General features: G+C 36.3%; 2 protein-coding genes across 8 annotated transcripts; both read left to right on the forward strand.

The window, feature by feature from the left end:
* The first annotated feature begins 570 nt into the window (after window positions 1–570).
* On the forward strand, window positions 571–9,167 carry LOC114299547 (inositol-tetrakisphosphate 1-kinase 3). Of its 6 annotated transcripts, XR_014365061.1 has the most exons (12): window positions 571–1,746; window positions 4,240–4,321; window positions 4,592–4,624; window positions 6,836–6,956; window positions 7,078–7,170; window positions 7,261–7,380; window positions 7,474–7,650; window positions 7,776–7,877; window positions 7,960–8,015; window positions 8,151–8,235; window positions 8,534–8,654; window positions 9,010–9,167. XR_014365061.1 is itself a non-coding variant. In XM_082921814.1 (11 exons), the coding sequence occupies exons 1-10, from the start codon at window positions 1,538–1,540 to the stop codon at window positions 8,644–8,646; spliced, it is 1,089 nt and encodes a 362-aa protein (XP_082777940.1). In that variant the 5' UTR covers window positions 571–1,537; the 3' UTR covers window positions 8,647–8,654; window positions 9,010–9,167. The 6 variants fall into 6 exon arrangements, 4 of the variants coding, with proteins under 4 accessions (XP_082777940.1, XP_082777939.1, XP_082777941.1 ...); XR_014365060.1 differs by having other exon boundaries at window positions 8,534–9,167; XM_082921814.1 differs by lacking the exon at window positions 7,776–7,877.
* LOC114299546 (uncharacterized) lies at window positions 9,010–13,964 on the forward strand. 2 transcript variants are annotated; one of them, XM_082921812.1, is made up of 4 exons: window positions 9,010–9,200; window positions 9,287–9,388; window positions 9,522–12,442; window positions 12,974–13,964. In XM_082921812.1, the coding sequence occupies exons 3-4, from the start codon at window positions 11,826–11,828 to the stop codon at window positions 13,650–13,652; spliced, it is 1,296 nt and encodes a 431-aa protein (XP_082777938.1). In that variant the 5' UTR covers window positions 9,010–9,200; window positions 9,287–9,388; window positions 9,522–11,825; the 3' UTR covers window positions 13,653–13,964. The 2 variants fall into 2 exon arrangements, with proteins under 2 accessions (XP_082777938.1, XP_082777937.1); XM_082921811.1 differs by having other exon boundaries at window positions 9,010–9,388.
* The last annotated feature ends 1,036 nt before the right edge of the window (window positions 13,965–15,000 follow it).

Genomic DNA, 15,000 nt, shown 5'->3' on the forward strand with positions numbered 1-15,000 from the left:
ATGTCACGTATGGATGTAAGATCCACACTATATAAGTTTCATGTGAATCTCACACCTATATGAGATATTTAGAACTCGTTTGGGATGTGGGTTGGCGTTTTAGTTTTTTGACTATTTTACTCTAGGGTTAAAAAGTTTCTTTTGTGATAGATTTTTTGACTTTTTTTAGAGAAAAAATAAAATAATTATGAGATGTGACATTTTATCTTATTTGACTAAAATAACCTATTTTATTTTATATAATTATTTTAATCCAAATCTCCATCCCAAACAAACCCTTAACAAAATATTTATAAAATATTTAGCCTCCGTTTGGGAAGTGGGTTGGCTTTTTGACTTTTTGGCTATTTTAGCCTGAGCTAAAAAGCTTGGTTTGGGAAGGACTTTTTGGCTTTTTGACTTTTTTGACTTTTTTTTGTGAGAGAAGAGTGTAATGATTATGGGTTGGATGTGATGTTTTGTTTTTTGTGGCTAAAATAATCTATTTTATCTTTTGTGACTAAAATAGCCAAAAAAATCTGGAAAATCCCTTCCCAAACGGACTTTAGAGTTCCTAAAATCTAATATTGTGTATCACACCTCACTTAAGCGCGTTCAACAGTTGTTTGTGTCCTCCGGGAGTGTGTGCATTGCATTCATTCCAGGGTAATTGTATAACGAGGTCGACCTCATGAATTTTTTCATGAACTCTTTGTATAAGCGAATTGTTTTCATTTTTTTAAATATATTTTCAAAAATAAAATTTGTAACTAATTTAAATTTTAAAATTTTATATTATTTTTATTTTCATGTAAAATATTTTTAAAATTTGAAAAATATTATAAATACAAAACAATTTGACTTCTCTTAAATTGATCGTCTTAACTTAGGAAGCGTTTGAATTTGATAGGTCTACTACATTAACTATTTTTAATACGTATTGAATAAAATATTCATTCAAAAAATTAAGGTATCAATAATTATATATTTAAATTATATTTATATTATAAAAAATAAATAACTATACTTTAAAATTATAATTGTCGTTATAGCCGTATTGAGAAAATCCAATCCACAGACCCAGAAAAAAAACAGGCCTCGTGATAGCTGTATAAGGCGGGCTTCATGGTAACTTTTCCCTTCGTTCTATTACACCGTAGCAGAACAGCTAAGTATAGCACCCCACATCCACGCGTCGTGTATGTGTGTATATATATACACGCACAGCACGACACATTCTCTGTCTCTCGGCTATCTTCTTCTCTCTCACTCCTCTCCTCCGTAACAGACTCTCTCTCTCTCTCCTTCTGCCATTTGTAACAGTTTTGCTAAATCTAGAGATCCTCCTCTACAATACACCAAAGCAAAGTTCACGCTGTCCGTGTTTTCAGGATCGATTGCTCTTTTAAGTTTGTTTACACTGAACATTTCTCCTGCTGCATATTTGCTTTATTTAGTGAAGATTCATCGCCAAAGTTAGGCTTCGATTCTACAACACATCTTCACACACACACACACACACGCAGAGATAGATAGATATAAATAGGTTGCTGTGGGAATGAGGTTGAACGAGGAAATTGGCTGCAAGGAGGAGGAGATTGAAGAAGAAGAAGAAGAAGGGATGGTGGCGCAGAAGTACTCGATCGGAGTCGGAGGCGGAGGAGGAGGAGGGTTTCCACAACCGATGAAAGTGGTTGTCGTTGGTTATGCTCTTACCTCCAAGAAGACTAAGAGCTTTTTGCAGCCCAAGCTTGAAGGTTTGGCTAGGTAATTTCATCGCCTTGGAGACGAATTGAGCGAAAAAAATTACAGAGATAATTCATTTTTTTGATAATTGTGAAAATAATCTGTTGTTTGTGTTTGTTCTTCGTGATTGTGCGGGAATATTCTGGGAAATGATTTTATTCTCTTTAGCCGCATATTTTGATTTGAAAAATGTAGAATATGGGCAAATTGATTTCGGATCGGTTTGCTTGATCAGAATCTTTGATTTCTTTCATTTCATTGGTTTGAATATTCTTCTTGCGGATATTTTTCTTGTTTTGTAACGTTTTGGAATTTATGACCACCATATCTAATCCAGTCATTGTCTCTGTTTTTAGTAATTCCAATCTTGATTTATTTCATTTCACAGGTTTGAATATTCTAGTGCAGATATTTTCTTGTGTTGTGGACAATAATGGAACATTTTGGAATTTATGTCAAAATTCCATATCCACCCATTGTGATTGGTTATGTATTATTTCACTCTCTCTAATTTCTTGGAAACCAAAGATAAGGAAAATTGATGTAGGGATAAATCAAAGTTTAAAATGTAAGGATCTAGCACCCAAAAAAAAAAAAAAAAAAAGGAAATTTAGCCAAAACCCCTCCATTGGACCCTTATTTGGTGAAAAAGACAGCCCAATTTAGCCAAAACCCCCTAAAGAGAAAACGCATAATTGAGGAAGGACAAAGTAAAATATTTTTTTTTTCTTGGACAATATTGCCAAAATAACATGTTACTGTGAATCAGAGTAACATGTTACTGTCGAATTACTGTTTACATCAATTTCGATAGTAATAATTTTTTTTTATATAAAAAATTTCATAGTCAACATGGATCTTATTTGTTAGATCTTGATGAGAGAAATCTAAAAATGTTAATTTTATTAAAAATCGACATTTACATCAAAAGTTATATTATTTTAAAATTTAATATTTTGATAATAATGGTATGTGTTGGACTTTCCAAAAAAAAACTTTTTATACTTGTTCTTAATGCATTAAAGTTTTATTACGATGGAGTTTTGACCAAATCTCTCAAAGAAAAAGTGTAAAATGTAAGAATTTGTACTTGGAACTTTTTGTTCTTTCATTTACTTTCTTGCTTGGATTGCTACCAAAGCTTCCCTTCGGTCTCAACTGCCAGAGGCTGGAGGCAAAGCCTTCTCTTTCCCTAGTTGTAAGCTTATTAATGAAAGGAGGTAGGTTCAGTATTCTCTCTCTACCGCCTCCATCCCATGTTCCTCCCGTGAGGGATAGAAGCCTTTTGACTGAACGCCTTTCTAATAATTAATAGAGATTGAGGAGATAGACACCCTATAATCTTTGTATATCTTGTTTTGGCTTGAACCTGTTGTTCCTGCAATTTTAATATAAATTGTGATGTCTGTTTGTCGACCAATACAATATACAGATTGTTTGTGATGTTTGCTTTCATAGTAATTGTTTGTCAGCAAAGGCAATTTTAGTATAAATTATGATCTGTGATGATTGTTTGCTTTTCCCTTGGTCGCTTGTTTGTGATCTGTCATTTTATGTTTATTTTTCAAGGTACAAAATAATTACTATAAATATCTCAGATTTACTTGTCTAGCAGGCATATATTTTGATTATAAGTTGTTTTGGTGGAAGTTACTGAGTTCCTTGCGTTTGGTTGCTCTCAGTGTAATCGGACGCTAACCTTGAACTGACCCTTCAACTGACTAGGAGTGACTCTACTGTTAAGGAGATAAACGGAATTAGAGTTATTGCTTTCATCTTGGAAGTTGGAATGTGAGACGACAATAGAGGATCCCGCTTTTAGAGTTTAGGTACAGGCCCATAGATAGGATTCCGGTTCATTTGATTTGCTCTTGATTACAAGATGCTCAAAAGATAAGGCCAAGGAAACAGGCGAAACTCAACTATAAAGGGGAACAGTGGCCACTCGACCAATTATCATGAATGAAGTGAGGGAAGGAGTTTGGATTGGATCCCTCAGGAGAGAGACGGAAGGTATTAAGAAATGGAATCAGGTCTTTGACGATCCAGTATTAGCTAGCAAGTATATGGACTCATACTTTGATGACAACAATCTTGAGTTACTTGTTTGTCTCCTGCTGCTGCAAATGGCTTTGATCTATATTTTTGTTAATTTTGTAGATGAGGTGAACATGTATTGTCATGTTTTAGATATCACAGGGAAAATGGCAAGCATGAACGGTAGTTCAATATTTAAACAATATCATTGTATGGCATGCGAATACTGTTGCTTTGCCATCAATTATTGGCGATTAATTAGATAAAATTCTAAATTTATGTTAAGAAGATGGGGCCTCTGAAGTTTTATCATAATTGAAATTCAGGCCTCAGGGTTTTTAGGCGCATTCTTAATGGCAATTTCATTTTATCATCTTTTCGTGCATTCTTAATGCCAATAACATCTTTATTGAGCGATCCTACCCTTTCCTGTCATCCATAAGAAGCTCATTGTGTAGATGGTTGTGTACAATGCAGGAATAAGGGGATATTGTTTGTTGCTATTGACCAAAACAGGCCCCTTTCAGACCAAGGTCCTTTTGACATTGTTTTGCATAAGGTTAGTAGACATTTTTGTGTATGCAACTCTCTCCACCCTCCTCTTGTGTGTGTCCACATGCGTGCACATATGCTTATCAAACTCTACCATGGAGGGTTTCACATATCTCTCACTCTCTCTCTCTTGGACAGTCTTTCCCTCACACACACATAGGCATGCATGCCTGTGCACTTGCTTGCATGCATGTATGCACATACATAATTCATTCGATGCATTAATGCTGCATCCATTGATAAATAATTTCTATTTTCTTTCTTATTTCTAATGCAGTTAACAGGAAAGGAGTGGCGGCAGATTCTTGAGGTTTGCCTTCTTAAACAGTGTTTTGTGTCTTTTTTTTTTTTTTTTTAAATAATTTTTATCGAGATTCTGTAATTCACTTATTATTATGTCACTTTGTCATGTTAACATACAAGCTTGCAGTTAACATATGGTTACTGTGGGATCAAGCATGCATCAATTGTGATTGATGGGCTGCTAAATATATTAATGCTTAAACTTATTCATGTCTGACATAACTTGCAGAGCACTTGCTTTTTTCTCCATCTTGAATCATGACCTGATAATTGAGGTTGAAGCCATAAGATTCAAGCAAGTGAGGAGCTTTCTTTTACATCGAAATTTAGCTGATTTGTTCAGGTTTCTCCTAAGCATTTTCTTTGTAAAAGGTTCCTGGTCTTTTTAAACGTGTCTATTCTTCCAGGCTGCAGTGCTAACCTTGCTATAAGCTCAAAAAAGAAAAAAAAAAAAAGAGAGAGAGCCAACCTAACTTAGTTATCTTAGCATCCAGTATTCCTGATGCTTGCTACACCTATGCTATTGTTGGACCAGGGGCTCTGATTATTCTTTTTAATTATAAAGTGACAAGTTGATTGTTTATTTTTCTAAGACGCCTATTAGGATGCTGTATGCATATAAAGAGCTGGAGATTTTGTAGGAAAAAAACCATCTTATCTTTCTACATACAAAATGGTATTTAACTTCATATTTATGTTTTTTACAATGTTGTTGGAATTATTTTGTCATGAATTATTATAACGACGAATATTGACAACAACTGAAAATTTCTCATTCTGAATATTGTAATTCCTATTTATTTATTTATTTGTTTTTTTAAAAAAGTATATTATTATTCTTGGATTGTTTTGGATGAATTAAATGAAGATACCTCTTTCTTTGTTGTAGACTAATAAACATGCTTGAATAGGTTTTAATTTATAATTTTCTCATAGTCATTAACTATTCCTTTGCAATTATAACTTGACTCGTTTGATCTGTATTTGGGAAAATGTTTGATTTTATAGATTTTATTCAATAAACACACTGGGTTGTTTTGTTGGGCTTTTTAAATAGTTATGTTACTTGTGTACGAACTATAGTGAGTTTGATTAATATGCTCTTTCTAGGAGTTTTATATGATCAATACCTTGTTAGTAATGTTAATTTTCATGGTTTAGTATCAGCATGATATAGAATATGTTTCTCTGTTGATGTTTTGCGACAAACAAGTAGTTTCAGCATGATATAAAATACGTTTCTCAGTTGATGAAAAGCCACCCAATGAGTGGTAAATAGCATTTGCTTCTCTTCTGTAATTGTGTTGCACAAAACGTAATGGAGGGATGGGAGGGTAGAAAACTTATGGCAATCAAATGCTTGTGTGTGTTACAATGTGTGCATGAATTACGAATGGATAGATTTTGTGATTATCTTCTCTCTTGCATACGCATGTTTGGCCTACAATCCGTCTATCTTGACTTGTTTGTTTGCAGATAAAGCATGATATACTCGTTGTAGTGTGATGTCCATTTTCTTGCTTCCTATATACTTCATGATGCATATGAGATGTGTCTTTTTCTATGACCTTGGGAAAATATTAGTTGCATGCCAAAAATTGTGTTTTAAAGATCAACAGGGGAATCCTAGTATAGGGTGTTATATTGTACTCTAGTTTTCCATAATTTTTCCTTAACACCATTATTATGTACAATTAGGGAATCTATTCCAATTTGTGTTAATACTATTAAAAATAAAGGGTAAATTACACCAACACCCTCTCAGGTTTTTGACAATTATGAAGACACTCTTCCCCTTGCAAGTTTCTGAAATTACAGTTTCACCCTCTCATAAATCTACACGAAAAAACCACTACCCCACCACCACCATCATCTCTGCTGCCAATTCCAACCCACCCACACCACCACTAAACCTCTCTCCACCTAAATTGATGCCACCAGTCCACCCATGTCGCCATCATTGAACTCCATCCATCCCCACCACTATGAAACCCCTTGCCCCCCAAATTGACACCACCAATCCATCCACCCACAATACCTCAAAACCCCATATAGCAAGTAATTGAGACAAAGGCATATTGAGATGAGTTGATTTATCTATGAAGATTATGGTTTTGTTTCTTCAAATTGAGGTCATCTGTCAAGCATTTTTTTTATACAAACCTGCATGCGTGATATTCATGATACTGATCTTATTCCTTTTTGCCTTCATTTGCAGGATTACCGAAGAGCACATCCAGAAGTTACAGTTCTTGATCCACCAGATGCCATACAGCATGTACACAATCGCCAGTCCATGCTTCAGGATGTTGCTGATCTAAATTTGTGTGATGCATATGGTAATTTTTGCACTACTTTGGTCTACAATATGGACTGTGGAGAATAGCTGTCCTTATCTTCTTTTAGCAGCATATGTTGAACATCATTAATGGTTATGACTCATGATTGACTATTGCACAGGTACTGTTGGTGTTCCGAGGCAGTTAGTTATCAAAAAAGACCCATCATCTATCCCTGATGCAGTTAACAGAGCTGGATTGATGCTACCTCTTGGTGTGTTTGCATTCCAATATTGCAAACTTATTGGTGGACTTTTTTTCTAGCAACCTAACACTTGAACTTGCATACTTCTCTCTGTTTCAGTTGCAAAGCCTTTGGTTGTCGATGGAAGTGCAAAGTCACATGAATTGTCACTAGCATATGATCAATACTCCCTCCAGATACTTGAACCTCCACTTGTTCTACAGGAGTTTGTTAACCATGGTATAACAACTTTCATTTAGGCACTTCCTTCACATATTTACTGTTGTAACTAGTGTGCTAATAATGATGGAATTGGCAATTTGGTGGTTGTAGGAGGTGTTCTCTTCAAGGTTTACATCGTTGGGGAAGCTATTAAGGTTGTCAGGCGCTTCTCTTTACCTGATGTTAGTAAACGTGAGCTATCAACAAATACTGGGGTATTCCGCTTTCCAAGGGTTTCTTGTGCTGCAGCATCTGCTGATGATGCAGATCTGGACCCCATGGTTGCTGGTAAGCTCATGCTTGCTGAGAAAACTGACCCTCTTTGTTGTGTGTATGTTCTTGTGAAATGAGTGCATGTGTGCCATATTAGTTAGGGTTGGGTTGGGTCCTCAAGCCACTTCACCTCCTTATAGAGCTGCAGGTTTTACAAAGTTCTGCTAAAACTGTTTTTTTATGGTACGATGTGACTTCCTTGAAGGCTTCAACATCTAGACAGTACACCCTCCTACCTTGAGGTCTTGAGAACTTGTGTTTGGGCATGGCTTTTATATCTTGAAAAGGGCCTCTTACCAGATTAGTTTTTCTTTTTAACTGCAGAGCTTCCTCCACGACCTTTGCTTGAGAGACTTGCCAGGGAACTTCGTCGGCGACTGGTATCTTTCAACATCCATCTCTCCTAATTCTGCAGTGGCATTCAGTTGAAGAATTTTAGGGATATATTTATACATTAATCTTTTTGTCATAATTCATAATACTTGTATGTACTCTCTTTGTTTCTCTTTTTGTAGGGCCTTCGGCTATTCAACTTGGATATTATTAGAGAGCATGGGACCCAAGACCGTTTCTATGTCATCGACATCAATTATTTCCCTGGTAAGCAATAATCCACTTTACATGCTTTTTCCATTTTATGATGATTGATCACTGCTTTTATCTAGGTATAACTACTACAAATTCCACTTAGAAGTATGATCTCATGACAGTATTTCGCCCTTGTAGTTCATTGAGAATGCAAACTTTCATGTTACAGAAAACCTGATTTTTGCATTTAAACCTTTGTCCACAAAACTATACATAGCTAGGGCAGCTTGGCTCATTTGCAACTCGTTAAATTATATATTTGAGCTCCCTCTAATAAAGGAACTTATATTGGTTGTCTGCTATGTTGCAGGGTATGGGAAAATGCCAGGATATGAGCACATATTTACAGATTTCCTCCTGAACCTGGTGCAAAGCAAGTACAATAAACGCTCCACTAAACCTGTTGAAGAGCCTCTGCGATAGAAAAAGAGGCATGCTAACTTAGTAATATATCATATATGATACATCATGCTGACAAGTACATGCAGGAAAGCATCTAGCTCATATTTGGAATGTATAGTCACGCAGTTCCTGCATCTACTCCTAGCAATCGTAGTGGATGTGGATGCAAATGTGCACCAAGTCAATGTCCATCGCTCGCTACTATTGGTTTCATTAGCTGGCTGTTTCTCCAGAATCATCACCCATCCTTGAACAGTTCCTAGTCAATAACTTTTGCTCCTAGTCTCGTGTTTTTTATTCTGAATTTGTTTGTCAATTTTTTGCTTTGTTTGTGGTTTTCCTGTCGTGTTTGTTGTGAATTCACACAACCCCATTGTGCTGCAGAGATTTCATTGCGACTTGTAATGCATGGGAGTGCAAGACGCCTTGTACATTCATTAGAGCTTAGCAGCAACCATTATACATATTTTTGCAATCTGGATGGTGTCACTGCCTATGGTTTGTTACTACTTGAATTAAAAGGATGTTTTATGGTGGTGCAAGCAGGTCTTTGAGATGCCCAATTTATGTTTCTTGTGAGTAAGCTCCAATTTATGTGGCAAATGAGCTGCAAACAAATTATGAAACGGATGAGTTTCTAAATACACTCCATATATGCTAGTTGCAGAGAAAATGTTTTATTTGCTGTGTGTTCACTGATCTCGGTAGCACCTATCCCGTTGGATGCCCAACTAGATAACTAGATCAGTGCTATTGGGCCTCGGTAAGTCCCATCTTGGTGATCCGAACAATTCATCCAATAGAGACGTTGAGCTTATTCGATTCGTTTAGTCACATAATGTTTCGTTGGACAAAGCCTCAAACATTTACATATGATCTTTTATGTCTTCATGCAGTGCGGTGTCACCTTCTTCTCCGGTCTCGACAAGCACTACTCCCCTCTCGCTACTGTCTTCAAACTCAAATGCAGTGTTTCACTTTTTTGTTTTTCATATATTTTTTTTTTCATTAAAAAAATTAGATTTTAAATACACTTAATTTAAATATACTTAAACATAAAATATTTCTAAAAAAGTGACACATTTCTATTTGATTGTTTTGTTAGTGATTTTTGTGCATTTAAAAAATGACAAAACATGAAAAAAAATGAAAAAATTAAAAATAATTTTCCAAAATTAAACCAAACCAAATGTATTTGATAACACCATAGGCTAGCCATTCTCGAACCAAACATAGAGGACACAGACATTCTTCTACTTATTCGTTTGGACCTCACAATTGGTTCGGTTTAATTTACCATTTTTCAGTTTGAGAAGGGCTGTGCTTTTCAATGCGCTTTGTGAAATGGGCTGAACCAATTCAGTTGGAACCATTTGGGTATGAGCAATGCTGGAAATTTTTAACAATTTTGGTGTTGTTTGGCAACGGTTTTTTGACTAAAAAAGAATAAAAGACAAAATATATTAAATAAGTTAATAAAATAAAATGTCACATCTATATCATAATCGTTTTACTCTTTTTTTTTCACAAAAATCAAAAAAATCAAACTAAACAAACTTTTAGTCTTAAGCTAAAATAGCAAAAAAATTAAAAAAAAAAAACTAACTAACAATATCAATTGCCAAACGACAACTTATAAAATTTATTTAAAATTTTACACAACACTCCCATGTAAGTAGTGTATAACATTGTTTTATTATTATAAATTTTCTAAAATCTATACACGATATAGTATTATACATTACAAATGTTGGGATATGTATTACTAACCACCCCATGGTTATCACATACAACAATAATGAGCATATTATCCTATGATTTTATTTACCATGTAATGCATCATTGTTGCATAATTTTATAATTGTAGCACTATTCTATTACATATTTTATATACTATTGGAAATAGGATCATTTGTATTTAATGATAATGGAGTGATCTAGGTATGACTTATTTAATAGTTTTTTAATTATTTTTATGAAAGTAATACAAAAAAATAAAAAAATAATATGATAATTTATAAAAAAAAATAAATCAATAAACACTTATTTATGTAATTTCTAAACCACCTCTATATTTTATCAAAAATATTAGAGATCGTAAAAATTTTATCAAAAGTTTTACTAAATATTTTACACAAATATAAAACTCACATGACATAAATCTTACATCTATATTAAACATTTTATAAAAATTTTAATACAACTTTTGATGACTCTTACGTTACTCATATTTTATTATAACCAAAGCATAGTACTACTCTATTGTATACTTTATATTTAAAAAAATATTTTTTGAGTTCATCTGAGAATTACTGTGGGCTGCACATGCACTGCATCATTCACATGAGTCATCTGAACAATCCTGACCAACCACGTGTCACTACATGCAACCGTTATCTTTCGCCGCAATCTTACATCCTTTGAATTTTCATTGACTTTCCACGCCGATCATCAAACCAGTAATGTAATGCGTATGGTATGAGCTGTAATATATTTGATAAAAATATTAGAAATTGTTTGGAATAATCTAAATAAGTAAATTTTTTATTTTTTATTTTTATAAAAAATAAAAAGATAATGTAATAAAAAAAAAAGATAAAAATATAGATTATTTTAAGAATATCAAACTTTACCATAGTAAAATATTTAAAAAGGTTATCATTTTCCCTCATCAAACCCCAATCTCATCAGAAACACTTTAACTCCAATCAAACGGTCCAAATTCATTGGACCCACCTAACTCCCACCTCTAACCAGTATGGACAAACCACGTGTAACAAACAGAGAGAAGGGCAATTTGGTCAATAAAAAACGTGGACCCTACTGAGATACCGTCAGCCTCGGTCCGACTGGCAATTAACGACAGCCTGTTCACAGCTGTAGTCCAACCACACCAGTTTTCTTCCAAATTATAATATAGAGAGAGAAACGCACATCATCATCATCTATTACTATCATACACCGCTAGATAATATATAGAGAGAGAGACACACACAGTTTCCAATTACCCTAAAAAAGACCTCATATAGAGAGGGATAGAGTCAGAGTCTCTAGAGTAGTAGTGGTAGCAGCAGAGAATGGTTGAGCCAGTGCGCATTGCGCACCACTTCATCCCTTGAATTGAAACTCACTCACTGCGCTCTCTCACACATTCTATATCTTTCTTCTCTACAATCGTTCTGATCGGAGGTGCAACAACTATGGATCCTTGTCCTTTCGTGCGCTTGACTGTAGGCAATCTCGCCCTCAAGATTCCTGTGGCGTCCAAGCCCGCTCGCTCCGTCGTGCACCCCTCGTCTGCGCCGTGTTTCTGTAAGATCAAGCTCAAGAACTTCCCTCTCCAGACTTCCGTTGTACCTTGTTTCCCGCCGGAGAGTCAGTTTCCCGACGGCCAGGTTCAGGTCCCGGCGGCGACCTTTCACTTGAGCAAGTTTGATCTCGAAAAACTCGCCGGAAAGTCTCTCTTCGCCGGGAAGCTTTACCTGAAAATATCGATTTATACAGGGCGTAGGGGAACTACATGTGGTGTCAACTCCGGGAGGCTGTTGGGGAAGGTGTTGCTGCCGCTGGATCTGGCGGGAACGGAATCTAGGGTTTCTGTGTTCCAGAACGGTTGGATTGCGGTAGGGAAGGATGCGAAAGGCTCGAGCGCGCAGTTTCATATCAATGTCAAGGCGGAGCCTGATCCGAGATTCGTGTTTCAGTTCGACGGTGAGCCTGAGTGCAGTCCTCAAGTGTTTCAGATCCAAGGCAACATTCGCCAACCGGTGTTCACTTGCAAGTTCAGCTTTAGAAGCAACACCGACCGAAATCAGAGGTCAGTCTTGTTCCCCTGTTTCATTTCTTCTCCCCCAACCCCCCTCCCCCTCTGAAATCGTAGATTATTATGTTTAATACCTGTTTCCTTCGAATTTTCCCGGGAAACAAACGCATCAAACGTAGACACTTTAAAATGAGAAAAAAAAAATAATTATGACAAATCTTACTCGAATTATATACGCCAAAGTTATTTTTTTACATTTTGATATTTTAAACTAGAAGATTTACCTTTTATCTTCGTAGCGACAAATAAAAGGTAAAAGTAGAGTCTTATCATTTGAATTCGTGAAACATACTCTGTTCATACAAAGCTAGATCCAAAACTACTTTCGCTTTTAAATTTCTTTGATTAAAGTTATAGATCAGATCCGTAAAAACAAACATTTCGATTCTAAAGTTAAAAACGGCTCTTCAATTGTACTCTGAATTTTTATTCTATGCTTCCCTAGCATTGAATGTAGTTTAATTGTTACTTGCTTGTGAGAAATTAGTTTGTTCTAATCTTTCCACATTTTTTGGTCTACACTAGATCGTTGCAGTCCGAACCGGCCTGTTCAAGGGGGTGGTTGAGTTCGTTCGGAAGCGAGAGAGAGAGGCCATTAAAGGAGCGAAAAGGTTGGTCAATAATAGTCCACGACCTCTCCGGTTCACCAGTCGCGGCAGCTTCAATGGTAACCCCATTCGTAGCCTCACCCGGTTCAGACCGGGTCAGCCGGTCCAACCCAGGCTGCTGGCTTATCCTCCGCCCAAGCGACAACACCTGGAAGCCCTGGGGCCGTCTCGAAGCCTGGCGGGAGCGCGGCGCCAACGACGGCCTTGGCTACCGCTTCGAGCTCGTCCAGGACGGCGCCGCCGCCGGAATCGTCCTCGCCGAATCAACCCTGAGCTCCAGTAAAGGCGGCAAGATGGTCATTGACCTCGGCGGCGGCGCGGCTTCGTCGTCGCCGGCGGGGAGCCCCAAGGGAAGTGGGGACTTCGGGTACGGGCTGTGGCCGTACTGCATGTACAGAGGGTTCGTGATGGCGGCTAACGTGGAAGGGGAGGGAAGCAAGTGCAGTAAACCCACGGTGGAAGTTAGTGTGCAGCACGTGAACTGCACAGAAGATGCGGCCGCATTCGTGGCATTGTCAGCGGCCGTTGATCTTAGCATGGACGCTTGCAGGCTTTTCTCTCAAAAGCTTCGGAAAGAACTGTGCCAAGCCACATGATCTTCTCAGCAGATGATTCGGATTTGCCTGTCATTTTTTTACTAAAATTGCTCCCTTTTTTTTTATTTGACTTCTGTTTTGGTTTTGGTTTTGGTTTGGCGTTGTGGTCGATGATGGATTTTGATTTCCGTCGTCACCGTGATGTGGGGGATTAGTACTAACGAGTTTTATATTTTTTGTACAGAGAGAGAGATGGCGGGGTGGGGTTAGGCGGGGGCACGCTTTGTTTTTTTAAGTTGTGTGGCTCGTGTAATTTTTACCATTTCTTTTTGGAGATTTGGGTTTTCTTTTTAATGATGTTTTGTTTGCAAAGCTGAGTCGGAACTGAGTTTAGAATTAAAAATAGTTAGGATTGTAGTGCTGTGCATTTCTTGATTTGTTTCTTTTCTCAACTTTTTCCCTTTTTGTGCCAAAGTTGCTTTGTATTTTATGGCTTTGCCCATGAATGACGACTTTGAGGATTACCCAATTCAAGCAAAAAATATTAAGTGATTGTGGTATGTACTTTGATATTATTCAGGTAGTGCATTCAATTAATGGAGGAGTGAAAAGAAAAAAAAAATTTATTAGCCAGGATTATATCTCAGTACCATCAATCCACCATTGTTAAAAAGGAGGGAGTATTTTATGTGACAAACATTGATATTGCATGTTCTTTTTCAATGGGTTCGGAGATTGAAATGCCCAAATAATCAACACTTCACCCGTGCACATAGTAGGTTCTCATGTCTTACATTTTATATAATAAATACTAATGAGAGAAGGATATACCACCTTAGTTCAACGAGGTGACTTAGGTGGTGTTTGGCAAGTTGGGTTGGGGTTAAAATAGCCACAAAAGACAAAACAGGTTATTTTAGCCACAACAAACAAAACATCACATCCAATCCATAATCATTACACTCTTCTCTCACAAAAAAAATTAAAAAAGTCAAAAAGCCAAAAAGTCCTTCCCAAACCAAACTTTTTAGCCCAGGCTAAAATAGCCAAAAAAGTCAAAAAGTCAAAAAGCCAACCCACTTCCCAAACGGAGGCTTAGTCTCGTTTGGGAATAGGTTTTTTTTAATAATTTTTAATTTTTTGGTTCAAATATGATGTAAAAAAAATTAGTATATTTGTGATAATTTTTTGACTTTTTACGAAAAATGTGTAAAAAGTAGAGGGAAAATGAAATTTTTGATCTTTTGGTACAAGTTGTTGATTTTTTAGCTTTTTTAGGCTTCGTTTGGTAACAGACCGGTTTAGTCAAAAAAATTAAAAAGTTACTAAAAAAGTTAACAACTTATATCAAAGATTCTATTTTCTCTTTATTTTTTGCACATTTTTTCGTACAAAAATAAAAAAGTCA

Source organism: Camellia sinensis, chromosome 3 (genome assembly GCF_055761805.1).
Source record: "Camellia sinensis isolate YWXY chromosome 3, ASM5576180v1, whole genome shotgun sequence".
Lineage (NCBI taxonomy): Eukaryota > Viridiplantae > Streptophyta > Magnoliopsida > Ericales > Theaceae > Camellia > Camellia sinensis.

What these genes read in the sequence shown, in the direction of transcription:
- LOC114299547 (XM_082921813.1), top strand. Translation starts at nt 1,538, where the DNA reads ATGAGGTTGAACGAGGAAATTGGCTGCAAGGAGGAGGAGATTGAAGAA. An exon ending in AAGCTTGAAGGTTTGGCTAG is followed by an intron (nt 1,747 to 4,239) that starts GTAATTTCATCG and finishes TGTACAATGCAG; the next exon opens with GAATAAGGGGATATTGTTTG. An exon ending in AAATTTGTGTGATGCATATG is followed by an intron (nt 6,957 to 7,077) that starts GTAATTTTTGCA and finishes ACTATTGCACAG; the next exon opens with GTACTGTTGGTGTTCCGAGG.
- LOC114299546 (XM_082921811.1), top strand. Translation starts at nt 11,826, where the DNA reads ATGGATCCTTGTCCTTTCGTGCGCTTGACTGTAGGCAATCTCGCCCTC. An exon ending in AACACCGACCGAAATCAGAG is followed by an intron (nt 12,443 to 12,973) that starts GTCAGTCTTGTT and finishes GGTCTACACTAG; the next exon opens with ATCGTTGCAGTCCGAACCGG.